This window comes from Neophocaena asiaeorientalis, unplaced genomic scaffold (genome assembly GCF_003031525.2).
Source record: "Neophocaena asiaeorientalis asiaeorientalis breed wild unplaced genomic scaffold, Neophocaena_asiaeorientalis_V1.1 scaffold265, whole genome shotgun sequence".
In the NCBI taxonomy this organism is placed as follows: domain Eukaryota; kingdom Metazoa; phylum Chordata; class Mammalia; order Artiodactyla; family Phocoenidae; genus Neophocaena; species Neophocaena asiaeorientalis.
Window position 1 is genome coordinate 1356979 of NW_020172172.1, and position 16593 is coordinate 1373571.

Below are 16593 nucleotides of genomic sequence, written 5' to 3' on the forward strand. Positions count from 1 at the left end.
AGGCGGCACTGAGGCTGCTGTGTGCGTCTGCCAGGTGGTCCCCGCAGGGGGCAGCAGCACCATCTGCATCTCCTTCACACCCGTGGTCCTGGGCCCTGATGTCCTGCACAAGGTGGAGTGTACTGGCTTCGCCCTGGGCTCCATGAGCTTGGATGACAAGGTGAGCGCTCCTGGCCTGGGGAGGGCCCCCACCACTGCCTCTCCCTGGGGCAGCTCGCCCGCTGCCTACTCAGCGCGGGCTCCCGTGATCGGGCTTGGGCTCGGCAGGTGGAGAGGGAGCTTCCGGGGAGGAGGCGCCGCCTGCAGGGCTCGGCTGTGGGACCCGCGAGGCTGCACCTGCACGGCTACGTGAGGCCTGCGCAGTGAGTCGGCTGGGCTGCCTGGCCTCCCTGCGGCCCGCTGTGGGGGTCAGCCTTCCCCGGCACTGCTGGGGACCAGACAGGGTCCTGGGAGCAAGAGGATGGGGACGGGAGGGAGAAGCTGGCGGGTGAGCCCAGGGAAAGGCCGGCCAGGGTCAGCTGGGCCCCAGAAGCCCAGCCGTGCCTGTCGCTGGCAGGCTGAGCGTGGAGGTGGACTCCGGCGGCAGCGTGGTGTTCTGGCACCAGGCCAGCGACCTCATCCCCGAGCAGCGCTGTGCTGGGGTGAGTGTCCTGCACGCCCCGCCCCCCCGCCCTCCCGAGCTACCTGGTCGTCAGACGTCTCCCGCGGCCCCCTGTGGGGCACAGGCCTGACAGTCCGGGTTCCCTCCCCCAGGACCCCCCACCCGAGTCAGGGGCTCCGGAGGGCAGAATTGAGTCCCCTCCCCGACCTCTGTGGCCGCCCAGGTGCTGAGTGAGCTGGTGACCATCCGCCACCTGAAGCTGACCAACACCACGGAAATCCCACACTACTTCCGGCTCCTGGTCTCCAGGCCCTTCTCTGTTTCTCAAGATGGGGTGAGCCGCAGCCACAGGGCTCCCGGCCCCAGCTGGAAGCAGGAGTGCAAGGAGGGGACAGCAGCAGCCAGCAAGCAGCTGGTACTCTACCCACAGGAGAACATGCTGGTCAGTGGGAGCGTCTGTGGTCCCTGCCTACAGTGGGCACACTCCCCTGGGCTGGGGCTCACCTTCCTCTCACGTTTGCGCATGCAGCACCCTCCAGGTCTAGACGTAGACACAGACAGTGGTGTCCACACACGAACCACACGCTTGGCCCCGCCGTGCGCTGTGCGCTCAGGGGCGGACACCCATCACACGCACCACGTCCAGCAAACCCCTCCGCATAGGGGCCCTCCACGCGCAGGAACGCCCAGACCCATCAGTGTGGACACTCGCGAGTCCCAGACACACAAGACCCCACTCTTCGTCCCCCACCACTAGTGTCCTGGTCCTGCGAGCACCTCCACACGGCACAGACCCCCTTCTTGTGTGCCCTCACGCAGGGTTTCATCACCATCTTTCCATAAACATAAGGCACACCAGAAACACAGTTCCCCAGGCCCCGCTGCCAGAGATGAGAAGATCTGGGCTGAGGCCCGGGAACCCGTTTTCCTAACAGGTGCCTTTGATGAATCTGTGGATCTGGGTCCACAGACCTGGGTTGGGGAGCCCCGTGTACAAGCCCCACCCTGTTAGGCCCAAGTTACACCCTGGCCCCCAGATACCCACTCATGCTCCCCCAGCCCCCTCCCCACAGCCTCCAGGGTGGCCCCTGAGGAAGGCAAAGCTGACTGCACGTCCCCTGCTTAAAACCCGGCAGGGGCTCCTCACTGCCCCCAGAACAAAGACACAGGCCTGACTTGGGCCTAGGGGCCTGCCCGCAGCCCTGGTCACGCGAGTGGAGCCGCCCAATCCTCCGGCCTCTCAGCTCCCGAGGGCCGCTCAGCCCTGTCCCCGGTACTGACGGCTGTTGGGCAGGGAGCAGGGCACAGTGTGAGGAGCGAATGCACCAGGCAGGGTCCGCAGGAGGGAAGGATGGAGCTCTGGGCGGGGAGGCTGCCGCCCACCTCCAGCAGTCTGAGGTGACGGCTTGTCCACATCTGCTCAGGTGAATGTGTCCTTTTCCCTCTCCCTGGAGCTGCTCTCCTATCAGAAGCTCCCGGCTGACCAGATGTTGTCTGGAGTGGACATTCAGCAGAGCGCGAGTGGAGAGAAAAAGATGGTCTTCACTCAGAATCTGCTTCTGGAATACAGCAACCAGACCACTCAGGTGAGTCCCAGGCCTGCCTCATGTGTTCAGGTGGGGTCAGAGGACAAACCCCAGTTGTCTGCCCTGGAAGAGGCCTGGCACATGGAGAGATGAGGGTCATCCATCCTTACCTGTCTTAGGAGCTCAGAGCGAGGTGGGGTGCTGTAGGGTGCAAAATCAGGGAAGGCTTCCTGGAGGAGGAGGTGGCATGCGAAGCCTGCATGCTGTTTAACAGAGAGAGAAGGGAAACCAGGCCAAGGGAATGGCCTGATGGGTGGGGACTGAGCAGCTGAGGGACGCCTCCTGGGCTCGTGTGGGTCTGCGAGCACTAGGTGAGAATACCACAGGCCTCGTTCTTGTTCTGTGGCCTGTGACAGCTCCACACCACAGCCCCTCCTGCCCTGAGTTGGAGAGGCCAAGGGAAAAGGTTAGATGGCCCAGAGCCCAAGGGGAGTAGAGGGCTAGATGAGAGGGGAGAGGAAGGCAGTAGAGCGGCCCGACCAGGGAGCAGAAACCACAGAGCTGGATCCAGGGCAGGGGTGGCAAGGGAGTCAGAGGGGAGCAGATGGCGCGTTCCTGGCCCTTTTCCTGCCCAGAATCCCACCAGCATCCCCTGGCTTTAGATGACAGCGCTGGCCCCCTTCCACCAGCTGTGGTGCTGCCTGTACGTCCCTCAGAAGCTGCAGTACTTGGGGTCGGCAGGGCCCCTGTGTCCCTGGCTCAGAGCCCAGTGGGAGTGGGTAAGGTCACCCAGTCCCCACCAAGTTAAAGGTTCTGTCCCCCGCAAGGTGGTGCCCCTGCGGGCCGTCGTGGCCGTGCCTGAGCTGCAGCTCTCCACCAGCTGGGTGGACTTCGGGACCTGCTTCGTGAACCAGGGCCACATCCGGGAGGTCTACCTGATGAACCTTAGCGGCTCCCGGAGCTACTGGGCCGTGTTGACAGGTGTGCCATGCCCTCCTCCCTGCTCCCCCGTGCAGCTGGGCCGAGACCCCCAAGAAGGGGCCTGCGTGCCCTGTCCCTGCAGACTGGCTCCCCAGGGTTGGGCCCACCTGAGAATTCCTGCAGAGGTGGGCAGGAGCAGAGGCGCACCCCCAAGATGCGGGCAGGGGGCCGAGCGTGGAGCTGGCTGCGCTCCTGCATGTCCCCTTCCCCTCACGCAGGCCAGCAGGAGCCAGACAAGGACCCTGTTGCCTTCAGGGTCACCCCAAGCAGTGGGCTGCTGGAGGCACGACCGGTCAACGCGCCCCCCACCTCCGTCCCCCTCCAGGTTTCCTTCACCGCCAGGTACGGCCCTCCCAGCCTCGCTGGCGCTGCCTCTGGAGCCCTGGCCCAGGGCCCCCAACTCACCTCAGCCCCTGCTCCCCACAGGAGCTGTGAGCTGTACGAGTCCACACTGGTGGTGGAAGGTGTGCTCGGTGAGAAATCCGGCACCCTGCGGCTCCGGGGCCGAGGCTCGTATGACGAGAGATATGCATCACCCTACTAGCTCTGAGCCGCTGCCCTCAACCCCCAATACTGGAAATAAACACGGCCCAGAGCTATGGAGCAGGTTTACTGGGCAAAGGCACCTACTGGAGGACCTCTGAACAGCTCCTGGGATGGAGGGACCTCCCCCCCAACCTGCCCCCCACTTCCAGGCCCTGCACCCTGTGTCCTCAGAGCTAATACAAAGGGTCGGCCACACCCCTGTGGAGACCAGAGCAGTTAAAAGAGTCACTATTCAGATTCAGCAGAGGCAGGACTAGCATACCAAGAACTGGCTCGCTCTTGGGGAAAAAAACCACAGCCACTAAGAGAAGGTAATGCGTTTACTATGTTTACTGCACTCCGCATCCACAGGCCCCCTCCCCCAGGAATCACACGGTGGCCTTGCAGGCTGGGTGAGCCAGGCCAACTTTGCCTGTCTCAGCTAGAGGGGCCCGACAGGCGGCAGCCCGATACCTCACCCGCTCCCGTACTGTCTCATCAGTGTTCACATTTGCCAGCTCAGCTGAAGTGCCTTGACTTGCCACTGCCACCAGTGCTGGGAATCCCCAGGTGTCACGTCTGTAGCGCTACTGCCAGAGCACTGGGCTGGGCCTCTTTCAGTTTCCAGGGTATTCGAAGACGGCGGCGGCTCCCATGCCGGTCCCGATGCACATGGACACCACCCCATACGCCCTGTGGAAGCAAAATGTGCTGGTTGGGTGAAGGCACAAAGGGCAGAAGCCCAACCACCGAGCTCTCCTCGGACCAGGCTGAGCTGGGTGGACCAAGGCCTTCACGGGCACAGGACGCCAGACCTCGGGGAACGTGGTTCCCGGCCTGCCCGCCGAGGGGCGCGCACACGGTGGCCGATGCCTGCCGCAGGCCAGGGGCCCGTCTCCTCAGCTCGGAGTGTGTGGGGGGCGGGCGGGGGCGCGTACACCTCCCCCCATCAGGCGCACCAGCTGGCCCCCCCCCCGACCCCCACGGGGACCGGCCTTACCGCCTCCCGCGGCGCTTCAGCTCGTTGAGCAGCGTGATGACCTGTCGTGCCCCAGTGCAGCCCAGTGGGTGGCCCAAGGCCACCGCACCCCCCAGAGGGTTCACCTTCTCAGGGGGCAGTTGCAGCTTCTCCACACAGTAGACGACCTGGAGGGAGGCTGAGCATCAGCTGTAGCTCCCTCCCCAGTCCCCCACACCACCCGCCCGCTGCCTCCAACTGGGCGGCCCAGGCAACAATGCAAAACAGGGGCTCACCTGACTTGCGAAGGCCTCATTGATCTCAAAGATGTCCACGTCCTCCACCGTCAACCCTGCAGGCAAGCGGAAAAGACCTGAGCTGACCCAGCGGCCCCTTAGCAGGCTTCTCATACTCCCTGGGGCCCTGCGCCATCCATGGTCTGGAGGCTGGGCTGCCCGGTGTGTCTGCCTCTGTTCCAGATGGGTGAGCGGGTCCCAGCTGTGGGGTCAGGAAGGGGTCGGGGTGCCCCCACCTTCACTCTGCGGCACCCGCAGGCCCACCCCGGGCACCCGCCTCTGGCAACAGCACGAGAGGCAGGGGCTGGATCCAAACCTAGGGTGTGAAGAAGCCATCTTACCTGCTTTTTGCAAAGCTACAGGGATGGCATAGGCAGGTCCAATGCCCATGATGTCAGGCGGGACCCCAACCACTGCATAGGACCTCAGGACCCCAAGGATGGGAAGGCCCAACTCTTCTGCCTTGGACCTCCTGGCCAGCAGGATGGCAGCTGCCCCGTCACTCACCTGGCTAGAGTTTCCTAGAGGCAAACCACAGGGTTAAGGAGGCCTCGGGGCAGCTCCGAGGAGGTCCAGACCTTCCATATCCACCCTGCCCGGTGGCTCCAGGCTCCCAGAGGAGAACACCTGGCACGGAAGCAGCCCCCTCCTCACCCCACCCCCAGCCCAGTCTCACCAGCTGTGGTAGAGCCCCCCTTCTTGAAGGCAGGCTTCAGTTTGGCCAGGCCCTCCAGGGTGGTGTCGGGGCGGATGCCCTCATCGTGGACCACGGTGACACTTCTCTCAGTGCCCTTGTCGTCACGGACCGTGGTGGTCACAGGCACAATCTCGGCTTGGAAACAGCCCTTGCTCTGGGCTCTGGCTGCCCTGCCAGCACCGTGAACAGCCAGGCTCAGGTTTCCATGGGGTTACCTTCCTTCCTGGGGTCCCTCCCTGAGGCTTCCGCCTCCTGCCCTGCCCTGCCCTCTGGGACAGACATGCAAGCTCAGGCTGCTACATGCGGGGTCACACTCACCTCGGGGGGGAGTGCAGAGGGTCCCCTACTACCCCACCTGCCCTGGGACTGAGAAGCCCAGGGCTTTACCGGGATTTCTTGGCCATCAGCCTTAGATCTTCAGATCCTGGCTTATCCCAACCTCAGAGGGGAGGGGGAAGTTTGGAAGTGGCGTCTCCCCTTGGGAGACCTTCACCCAAGAGGGACTAAGCCAAACTGAGGCTGGAGCCCCAGGAATATTTGTGCTGGGTTCTGCCAGCTTTTCTGTTCCCTCCCGTCGCTCAATTCCATCCATTCCCCATGTTTCCACATGATTAAAATGACATATACTACCCTGAATATATCTATGCAAAATTTGCATGAGTGATACTTACGATTAACACAAACTTGTTAGTGAAATAAAATTTTTTAAATGTCAAAATAAAATAAAATGCCATATACCAAACTACTGGATGAATCTTTGTATTTAAACAGTGTAAAAGCACAGGGCATTTTAGGGTGATCCTTGCAATCATATGCAAAATGTAAGGGCCCATAGGCATTTCCCATGGGGAGGAAGCCACGGCTTTCACCCAATTCTCAAATGGTTATTTGCACCCAAGTGGCTACGAACCACTGCTTCAGTGTCCCCAGCCCCTGCCTCACGATGCTACCCCAGACTCAAGGATGCCAGGGTCCCCGGCAGCACTGGCTCCACCCTCCAGGCTATCCAGAGAAGCCTGTGGTTACCATGTCTAATCACCAAACCACAGCCAACTAGAGAAGAGCCCTGGCCCTCCTTACATTCTCAATAAATGGATGGGGAAACCGAGGCCAAGCTAGGGAAAGACACTCAGGGTAAACAGACTGTAATGGGACACAGTGCTAACTGCACAGTGGCCCCCCGCCCTCGCCCACCTCCCCCTTCTGGGAGGTAGAGGCTTAGAAACCAGTGGTAGCCTAAGGGCAGCTCCACCTGAGATCACTTAGGACAGCCTCCAAACCTCTCTCTCCAGCCCTTTAAACATCTCACCCCAAATAGCACTCACTTTTGCTGGGAAGCCAGTGCAAAGGTATCCTGCTTCTCCCGCGAAATGCCAAACCGCTCGGCTACGTTCTCTGAGGTTATCCTAGAACACAGACAACGAACAGTGAGCGTGGAGCCAGGCAGCCTGGGGACGGGCCCCAGGGCTGCAGGCAGGAGAACCGGAGGGCCTGTCTGTGCTACAGTGACAGTAGTGATGACTCAGGGCGGAGCACAGGCAGGGAGTCAGCGACGCTGGCCAGACTCGAAGACGCCTGTTCACCAGAGACCAGCACACAGGAGGGCGTGGGTAGGGCACTAACTGGCTTGGCCAGCTTCTCTTGTGCCTCAATGAAAAGTGCTTTACGTAAATGTGGGAGAGGAGTCCCGCTCTGGGAAGGCCACACCCAGCCTTCTGCTCCCCGTAGCTGGAGCCTCCCCTCATCCTGGGAGCCCAGAACCACAGAGGGGCCTTTGGCCGGGGCTTCTGGCTTTACAGGCTTCCCTCGGAGATGGTCCCTGGATGTGGAGGCGGCCGCACATCCCCTCACACGTCCAGCGGAGCCACGACTCCCTGCCCACGGACCCCGGGGGTGGCTCTGGATGCAGAGCTTAGCTGCTCTGCGAATGCAGCACCTTTGATGCTGCACTGACAGGGCCCAAGGGCCCTCGCCAGCATGGCCGGTGAGCAAAAGCCTCCTGCCTCTTCAACTTTCTAGGCCTCCAAGGCTTTAGGGTGCAGCTGCCATCATGCCTTGTGCGACTGAGCCCCTCAGGGTGGGACTGACAGGCTGGGCCATGCTTGGAAACCCAGAGGCACAGAGCGGACTGGGGGCCTCAGGACACGGAAGTCAGGGCCAGCACTAAGTCCCATGCCCAGAGTCCCTGCAGAGCAGACCAGGGCCGAAGGCGGGAGGCCACAAGATAATCCAAGTTCCTGCACCCCTGCTCCAGGCCAGGCAGGGAGCTGAGCGGGGACAGGCACACGGAGCCACGGTGGGCGCTCACCCCATAGGAATCAGGCAATCTCTGGCCTTCTCCTTCTCCACCAAGCGAGAGGTAACATTTCCAGGGTTCGCTCTGTCTGCCAGGGACATGGACTCCACCCTGAAGAGGAGGTGATCATCAGCAGGACTCCCCACGGAGAGCTCTGCGTCTGGCAAGTGCTGGGAAGTGGCCAGGGAGCTCAAGGCAGAGCACTGGCCGGCAGCACAGAGCTGGGGGTGCAGGGCTGCTGAGCCCCAGCCGCACCCTCGCCCCCACCGCTGCACAATCCACATGCCTGGGCAGGGCCTCGCTTCCCAGCACAATTGGTCCTGCAGCCAGTCCCAAGGAAAGCAGCCTAGTGTTGGCCACCGTGGGAGAAACACCTCTAACAAGCCTGGGCCCTGCCCTCAGGGGCCACAAATTCAGCAGAGAGAAGAGACAAATGTTTTAAAAGCTGCACATCAGAGAGCAAGCTGACCTGCATAGACCAGGAGGTGCTAGGAGCCCAGGGAGACACGAGCAATCTGTTTAGTGTGGTCAAAAGGGCTTCCAGGAGGTGGCAGGATACAAGGCCTCAAAGGATAACACATAACCTTGACTGCACGCTTTTCATGTGCCCAGCGCTACTGTAAAAATCTTTTCTGGGAATTCCCTGGCCGTCCAGCGGTTAAGACCGTGCTTCCACCGCAGCGGGCACAAGTTCGATCCCTGGTCGGGGAACTAAGATCCCGCACGCCCTGCAGTGTGGCCACCCTGCCCCCACCAAAAAAAAAAAAAAAAAAAGTTTTTTCCGTTTTGTGTATTTGGTTTTTTCCTATCCGCCAAACTAGGGAAGCGAGTGTTTTCAATAAGAGCACTTTGAACAGTGTCAGGCTCAGAGAAGCTGAGTTAACTTGTCCATGGTCACTCAGCCAGGATCCAAATTTAGGTAGTCTGGATTCAGAGCCCACTGCCACCTAGGATATCCTGGGTTACTCATCATGATCACAGTCTACGGGGAACAGTCAGCCTGTGACATGAGGGAATGTCCTGGCCCCAAATCCTTAATACCCCAGTAACACAGTCTTTCATTTGCTTGGGGACTCAGATACCCTCTAAGAAACACATGAAGGCTCCAACCTTCTCCTCAGGTCACCCACACCCCCGTCCCTCCTCCAGTAAGATAGAAACCAGAGGGCAGCCTGGGCAGTGGCCTTTGCCCGGCCGAAGTCCCTGCAGTTTGGTCTTTGGGTTTATCTACAACTGCAGACACAGGGCAGTACAGCAAGTGCCAACTGGCACAGCTCTGAGATGGCCCAGCAGGGCTCCAATCGAGAAATGCTATGGAGAGGAACTGAGAGGCAGAGGGCGCACATCAGGATCCTGGGGCTGCTGGCCTCCCCGAGGCTGCCAGCGCCCGACGCCCACCCCAGCCTTCCACTCCCTGGGCCCCACACGCTGCAGCTAAAGACGGAGTCACAGCTGACGGGGACAAAACCACCACAGATCTGACCGTGTCCCTCAGAACCCAGGAGGCAGCTGGAAGTTTCCACCTTGGTCAGGGTGGGGGAGAGCCAGCCTGTGAAATGAACAAACTAGTTCTACAGCAGGCAGCTGTCCCTGGCTCTAGGGAAGCGAAACTGCTCTTTCTCTCAGCAGCCATCACGAATCAACAAGGGCCACAGACAGAAACCCAGTGCCGTATTTCCTCACAATGCCTGCCCACATTTCCAGCCCGACAGATTTCCAAGAAAGAAAGCTCTTCAAAGCCCACTTCCTCTGGTGCTGAGAGATGTGAGCGGTTCCCGAGCAGCCAGAGCTGGGGACCACTTCTAAGTGCCTGCAAGGGCCAGGGGAGAATTCTAAAATCATGGCCTCTGGGAACTCAGGAGGTGAACATTAGTTTCACTGTTACAAGTCAGTTAATAAGCTCCAGCAGGAAAAAATTCTTACCCACAAGCCATGCCAATGTCATAAGACCCATTTCTGATGCCACCTGCAACAAAAGCATTTCATAAACATCCTTCCCCAGAGTCCATCTGTCCTGGGAACAGGGGAGCCTCTTCCCCACCTGGTCTCTAAGTGGGACTCAGCCCCAGCCTCAGAGATAGAAGACCCAGGAGTGTCCAGAAAAGGCTGGGGGTGCAGTGAGGAGCTCTCCTCCAGGCTTTCTGTGGTTACGGTCCTGTCAGAAATCCTTACTGCTTGCCCAGCAGACAGTGACTCTGACGACCCAAAGCCGAGGAACCAGAACCAAGGCCAGGCCGCGGCACTGGGTGCCCACCCAGTCAGAACTTACCAGCTATGCTGGCCACCGCCTGGAGCCCTGACGAACACTGTCTATTGACAGCTGACAAAGGCACGGTCTCTGGGATGTCACTGAAACAGAAAGTGAGAACAGAGTCAGCCCCCTCTCCCCTGCCAGGCTCCCAGGGAAAGCAGGCCTGTGCTCCTGGCCAACATGACTGCCCCTTCAGGGGACAGAAAGCCCAGGGGAACAAACCCAGCAGCCCTGCCCCTACTCCAGGCCTGACCTACACTGGGCAAACCCCATCTCTGCAGGTGCTTGCTCCCCAGTGCCCCACAATCACATGCCCTTCCACCCTGTGATTCTCCTCATCCAAGGCCAAGCACAGCCCAAACGCAAGAGAAGGCTGGTTGGGCCACAGGGGTCCTTCTTTCTCTTCCTTTGAAGATTCAAAAATTAAAACTGTATATCCCTGTTTCCCATGAAGAATAGAGAAGAGGGCCTGTGGCCGAGACAGAGAACCAGTGCAAAATAAACGTCTGAAGTACGACAGATGGCCAACAGGCACGTGAAAAGATGTTCAACGTCGCTAATTCGTAGAGAAATGCAAGTCAAAACTACAATGAGGTATCGCCTCACACCAGTCAGAACGGCCATCATCAAAAAGTCTACAAATAATAAATGCTGGAGAGGGTGTGGAGAAAAGGGAACCTTCCTACACTGTTGGGGGAATGTAAATTGATACAGCCACTATGGAGAACCGTATGCAGGTTCCTTAAAAAACTAAAAATAGTGTTGCCTTATGATCCAGCAGTCCCACTCCTGGGCATAAATCCAGAGAAAACCATAACCCCAACGATCGCTGCAGCACTATTTACAATAGCCAAGACATGGAAGCAACCTAAATGTCCATCAAAAGAGGAATGGATGAAGAAGATGTGGTACATATATACAACGAAATAGTACTCAGCCATAAAAAGAACAAAATAATGCCATTTGCAGAAACATGGATGGACCTGGAGATTGTCACACTGAGCAAAGTAAGTCAGACAGGGAAACACAAATATCATATGACATCACTTATATGTGGAATCTAAAATATGACACAAATGAACTTATCTACGAAACAGAAATGGACTCACAGACAGAGAATAGACTTGTTTTTGCCAAGGGGGTTGGGTAGGGAAGAGATGAAGTGGGAGTTTGGGATTAGAAGATGCAAACTACTATATATAGAATGGATAAACAACAAGGTCCTACTGTATAGCACAGGGAACTATATTCAGTATCCTGTGATAATCCATAATGGAAAAAAATATATTAAAAAACAATGTATATATATGTATAACCCAATCACTTTGCTGTACAGTAGAAATTAACACAACATTATAAATCAACTATACCTCAGTTAAAAAAAAAAAAAAAGAAAGAAATGTCTCAAGTATGAGGCTAGAAACCATCCCCACTCCTCAGCCTTACTAGTAACCATATGGCCTTTATGTTCCCATTGTCTCTGGAAAGGCTGTTCCCAGCTGGACAAAAATCCCTGATGGGTACTAGGTATTCTAACATCCCTTCTTCTGACGGGTTCCCCCAGGTTCTCACACTGGTTCCAGCCCTGGAAGCTGGTGAGGCTGCCTCTGCCAGTGTAACCTGTGCTGGCCAAGGGTACAAAGCCCTGGGGAAATCCCCAGACCCATGGACTCAGAACCTCAGGGGTGAAAGCACTCTGTTGATTCTGCTGATTCTGGCGTGCAGCCAGCGTCAGGAACCTCTGGGCTACTGCCCAGGCCAGGCTCTGCTGAGACCCTCTTGGGTGGATAGTCTCCTAGGTCCCTGTAGCCTGTTTAACCCTTCCCAGGTCCCCTAACTCCCTACTACCTAGTTAACCACCCCTTCACGCAATCCACCAAATGTTCATTAAACACCTATTCGGTATGAGGCACCACTGGAGGGACGCTGACATGCTTACAATACAGAGCCCTAGAGGATGCCCAACCACACACAGAAAGTGAATTAACTAGCAGAGACTACACTAACAGAGCAAGGTGGCAAATCACATCACAAGGGAGCACATGGCCAGCGACTGGAAAAGAACGGGCCCTCGTTTTAAGCTTGGGAACTCAGAGAAGTCTGGTCAAAATGGTGAAACTGTGTTTGAACAGAGTTTAACTAGGGCAGAGAGGGGAGGTAGGGACAGTACTGCAAGGGGACAGAAAGACCAGCTTAGGGAAGGCAGTGGGCAGACAGGCTGGTTGAAAGAGGAAGCAGCAGGTAGATTCGGCTGGAAGTCAAATCTGGAGCCAAATCGCTGGAATCTTTGAAATCCAGGCTAAGCAGTCTGAACCTCTCCTAGTCTCCACAGGTTTTGTCAGTTTTCCTGTTCCTTCACTAGTTCACGTTCCTGTTGTTTCTTCTCCACGAAGCTGGGCGTACACAGCTCAGTGGCTCTTAAATCGACATGTGAAAATAATTTAAACCTCCTCCCTGTCTTAGGACAACAAGGGGTAACGGGCAATTCACCAGGGCCCCTTCTGGGCTACCCTTCACCCCAAGATTCTGCGCTGTCCCCAAGCCTCTGCTGATGGGCTAGCATTTAAAAAGCTCAAAATCAGGGCTTCCCTGGTGGCGCAGTGGTTGAGAGTCCGCCTGCCGATGCAGGGGACACGGGAGCTCAAAATCACTCTTCAGTGTGCCAACCTGCTTATTTACTTGACAAGGGGACAGAGTTCACAAGCAACAAGCTGATTTTGGCTTAAGAAAAATCAGGCCACAAAGAACTTTTTGCTCCAGTCCCAAAGGCCATCTGTCCTGGCTCAGCGCTGGGAAACACACCCTCCCTTCAAAGTAGGGGAAAGGCAGCATGCAGAAAAGCAGGGTGCTGAGGACCCTGGCTGTGTCCAGGTCTGGTGTCCAATACTGATCTTCTCCCCACAACAGGCTGAGTTCTCTGGGACCTGAGCCCAACCAAGAGCGTGAATAGCCAACCCAGGGCAAGAACTGGAAAAGTTTACCTCAGAAACTGGGCAATTCGGGCCATTAATGCTCCGGCCCCAGGCTGAAGCACATTTCCTGTGGACAACAAACCTTTATTCAGTGCCAGGCACTAAGGTACAGCTGTGATTACCAAGAGGGGGGCATTCCAGATCTTCCTTCAGAAACAGTGGAATTTCAAGGTCTGGAGCAGGGGCAGCCAGCTATACAGCAGCTTGTCCTGGCCATACACTAGATCCAGTCCCTGAGAGGCCCAAGTTCCCTTGCCCATGCAACCTGCTTTTCCAAATCAGCACACACTGGGGAGGTTGCCTGCCTTTAAAAGGTTAACATGGAAAGAAGAATGCAGTGCAAAGCTTTAAGTCTGAAGAAGTAGTTCTGTCAGTTAGGAAAGTTTTTGAAATGCACACCTTCCCCTAAGTGTCCTCCACCAAGCCCTGCTGGCACTCCAGGGGTGGAACAGTGATTCCCCCATCTAGGGCTGACACTTATATGATGTGACTCTTAGCATATAATGTTATGTTTCCAGGCTAGAGGAGCAGAGTTGGAGAAAAAGGGTTGGACTGGTCAAGAGGTCCTGGATTCAGGTCCAAGCTCTGCTGCAAATTCCCCAGGCCTCAGTTTCTCCATCTGCCTCAGTTTCTCCATCTGTAAGTGCGGGGCTGGACTAGATGGGTTTTGATGCTCCAAACTCCCTCTGTTCTACCCTGGCATAGACAGTACGTCAGGATGGGTAGAGAACGCTAGCCTCCAGTCTCTTAGGGTGTTCTCAAACTCCTGAGCCAAGACCCTGGCGTTGAAATGTCTGTCACTTGAGATCCCTGCTTTCTATCACACTTAATATGCAGAATGTGCTTGGAGCGGGCACAGAAAATGCCTGGAGGCGGGGGTGAGGGGGTGGAGTCTATAGCCCGAAAGGGGCGATTACAGTCAGCTGCGTGAAGTCCATCGCCATTCCCCTCAGGGAAAACACCTGGAAAGTGCCTGGTGTTTGAGGAGGGCTTCGGCGTAATGGGAAGGCGAGAACCGAGCGCAGGGCCCGGGTAGTGCACTCACCCACGCAGATATCTCCCAGCTGGGCCGGGCTCAGCTTGACGTCCTGGAGAACCGCGGTCATGACGGCGGAGAGAAGCTCGTCGGGGGTGGTGTCCTGCAGCGGGAAGCGCGCGGCTGGCGGCGATGCTCGAGGTTCCCAAAATCCCAGCTCCCCCAGCCCCACCCCAGAGAGACAGAGCGGTCCAACTCGGGCGCGGAGCCACCACCGACGCCGAGGGTTACCGAACAGAAGAGCCAGACGCCAGCCCGCCCCGGGCCGCCATCTCACACCCGGCGCCCGAGCCCAGGGGCCTCACCTTGAAGCCGCCGCGTCCCGACCGGCCAATGGCCGTGCGCCGCCCGTGCACCACCACTACATCCTCCGCCGACTTCTGCGGAGCGCCGCTCCAACACGGCGCGGCCCGCGGCGCCGGCTCCGGGCCCGAAGCGGGCTGGCGGTTCAGGTGACCCAGCACCACCTGCAGCCTCCGCATCGCGTAGCTCGGCAGGGTAAAGCCCCTACCAGCCAGCAGCAGAGAGCAGCAACCAACAAACCAACGCCCGCGCAGGCGCTGAACCGTACCTCTGACCACCCGCTTCCTCTATCCTAAGCCCCGCCCACAACCCTGCGGGTCTGACTGGCCCTTCCCTCTAAGGTCCCGCCTCAGACAACCAGAAGGCGAGTCTGCCTGAGGTCCCGCCCCTAGCCGCAAATGGAACCTCCTAAAGTTGAACCCAAGAAGGTCTTTCCACTCAAAGCCCCGCCTACAGTAGCCTCAGGCGGCTGCCAACCAGGAGGTGGGCTTTTCTGAAGCCCCGCCTAGAAACACAGACAGGAAACCTTTCTACTTGCAGCCCCGCCTACTGCCAAACCCGAGGCGGGTCTCCAAGAGCCCCGTTGGTATCTTGAAACAAATTTCACCATTGCCAGGGGTCCGTTTCCCTACAACTCTGCCCTCTGCCCGCCACCAAACAGAAGGCAGGTTCGTCAGGAGTGCCGCCTACAGCTTCTTGCCGGGAAAGAGGGGCCAGCGACTATAATTCCTCCTACCCTTGCCTATCCTTCTCTGCTGTCTCCCCCAAGCTGGGGGACCTAAATAATTCCGAGATGCCCCAGAGCCTACCCCGACGCGCTTGGGCTCTCCTAGGAAGTCTTTCGAGAAGACTGAGGGAATTTGGGATTCTGGGGTGGCAGGAGAACGGATTGTACAAATGTGCCGGAGATGTGACAAGCCCCCTATCTGGAGAAAGAGTATCATAATTTTTTTTTTTTCAAACCAACTTTACAGTCATTTGGAATGATTTGATTAGTGCCCACCTCCCCGGCTAGGCTGGGGTTTCCACCAAGTCAGAGAAGGACTCTGTATCCAGGATGCCTGCAACATACTTGACACTTAATAGGCGATCAATAAATACCTACTGAATGAATGAATGAACCAAAGCTCCCCAGGTCAGGACGATGTCCCCTGCCCCCTAAAAAGCAAGGTCGGGTGGCCGCTTGACTCCCAATGGCAATGTTTTCCCTAGACCCCAGAGGGTAGTACTGGGTTTCTCTCAGAGGAAGGCCAGGGTGTCCTGTTACCCTCAAACACGGAGGGTGGGGTCGTGCCCCCCACTTTTCAAGGGCAGGGCCGTGGCATGCCTCTGGCTCCAGAAGGCAATATGCCCTTTTCCACCTCCAACTCTGGGTGTACAGCCAGGGATTCCCCATACTCCTAAGGGCAGGATTGTGTGCTCTACCAGAATTAGGGTGGGGGTGTGTGTGGAGGGAGGCAGAGCCGATGCCTGCCCCCTTGCCCCTTCCCCGCCATCCTCGAGGGCAGGACCGTATGAACCCCTCAGATCCCTAATGGAAAGGATGTAAGTCCACCAAATGCCAAAGAGCAAGTCACCTCTTTCCTATAACCCCGGAAGTAAGGTCATCGTCCCACTGCCGCACCAGACCCTCCTGGACAGATAGGTGGAGCTCCGTAGACCTTAAAAGGTAGGTCCCCGGTCCCCACACCCCCAGTCCCCTGACATCCCGAGGGCAAGGGTGGGGCGCCCCCCACTTCCGCACATCTACTGGGGCTCCAGATTGTAGGGCGGGGCGTCGCTTCGAAAGAGAAACCGGCGGGGCGGGGCCGGGGGGGCGGGGTGGCGGTAGGGTAAGGAGGAAGCACAGACCCACGACGTACCTCTGCATGACGGCCCGCCATGGCTGAAGGAGGTCCGGACGCGGGCTCCGCGCCCCCGACCCCTTCCATGTCCTCCCTGCCCCTGGCAGCGCTCAACGTGCGAGTGCGGCGCCGCCTGTCGCTCTTCCTAAACTTGCGGGCGCATGTGGCGGCCGACTGGACCGCGCTGGCGGAGGAGATGGGCTTCGAGTACTTGGAGATCCGGCGGCTGGAGACGCATGCCGACCCCACGGGCAGCCTGCTGGACGACTGGCAGGGACGACCCGGCGCTTCGGTGGGCCGCCTGCTC

At 58.0% G+C, this 16593-nt stretch overlaps 3 protein-coding genes and 1 long non-coding RNA gene across 9 annotated transcripts in view; 2 read left to right on the forward strand and 2 right to left on the reverse strand.

Moving 5' to 3' along the window:
• DLEC1 (DLEC1 cilia and flagella associated protein) overlaps nucleotides 1-3808 on the forward strand; it is a 103656-nt gene extending 99848 nt beyond the window's left edge. For 4 of the 6 annotated variants that reach the window (XM_024756242.1, XM_024756224.1, XM_024756230.1 and 1 more), the window contains 8 exons: nucleotides 35-160; nucleotides 268-362; nucleotides 557-641; nucleotides 825-1043; nucleotides 2026-2187; nucleotides 2955-3108; nucleotides 3364-3450; nucleotides 3535-3808. In XM_024756242.1, coding sequence (XP_024612010.1) covers nucleotides 35-160; nucleotides 268-362; nucleotides 557-641; nucleotides 825-1043; nucleotides 2026-2187; nucleotides 2955-3108; nucleotides 3364-3450; nucleotides 3535-3752 — 1146 coding nt within the window. In that variant the 3' untranslated portion in view covers nucleotides 3753-3808. Of the gene's footprint in view, nucleotides 1-34; nucleotides 161-267; nucleotides 363-556; nucleotides 642-753; nucleotides 1044-2025; nucleotides 2188-2954; nucleotides 3109-3326; nucleotides 3451-3534 lie in introns of those variants that run through there. The other 2 variants (XM_024756237.1, XM_024756255.1) reach the window with 2 other exon arrangements.
• LOC112407119 (uncharacterized) lies at nucleotides 1050-2948 on the reverse strand. Its single transcript, XR_003004682.1, has 3 exons — nucleotides 2298-2948; nucleotides 1985-2160; nucleotides 1050-1884 (listed from the first exon to the last, which is right to left on the reverse strand). It is a non-coding gene; the product is annotated as an uncharacterized LOC112407119 (long non-coding RNA).
• A 158-nt stretch (nucleotides 3809-3966) lies between the features above and the next one.
• On the reverse strand, nucleotides 3967-14758 carry ACAA1 (acetyl-CoA acyltransferase 1). The gene is made up of 12 exons (XM_024756266.1): nucleotides 14445-14758; nucleotides 14149-14242; nucleotides 13113-13170; nucleotides 10150-10229; nucleotides 9804-9846; nucleotides 7893-7991; nucleotides 6910-6990; nucleotides 5564-5754; nucleotides 5229-5408; nucleotides 4888-4943; nucleotides 4634-4779; nucleotides 3967-4326 (listed from the first exon to the last, which is right to left on the reverse strand). The coding sequence occupies exons 1-12, from the start codon at nucleotides 14619-14621 to the stop codon at nucleotides 4251-4253; spliced, it is 1281 nt and encodes a 426-aa protein (XP_024612034.1). The 5' UTR covers nucleotides 14622-14758; the 3' UTR covers nucleotides 3967-4250.
• A 1562-nt stretch (nucleotides 14759-16320) lies between these two features.
• The window catches only part of MYD88 (MYD88 innate immune signal transduction adaptor), a 4378-nt gene continuing 4105 nt past the window's right edge, over nucleotides 16321-16593 (forward strand). The window contains exon 1 of the mRNA XM_024756699.1: nucleotides 16321-16592. Within this exon, the coding sequence (XP_024612467.1) occupies nucleotides 16324-16592 (269 nt within the window). The 5' untranslated portion in view covers nucleotides 16321-16323. The remainder of the gene's footprint in view (nucleotide 16593) is intronic.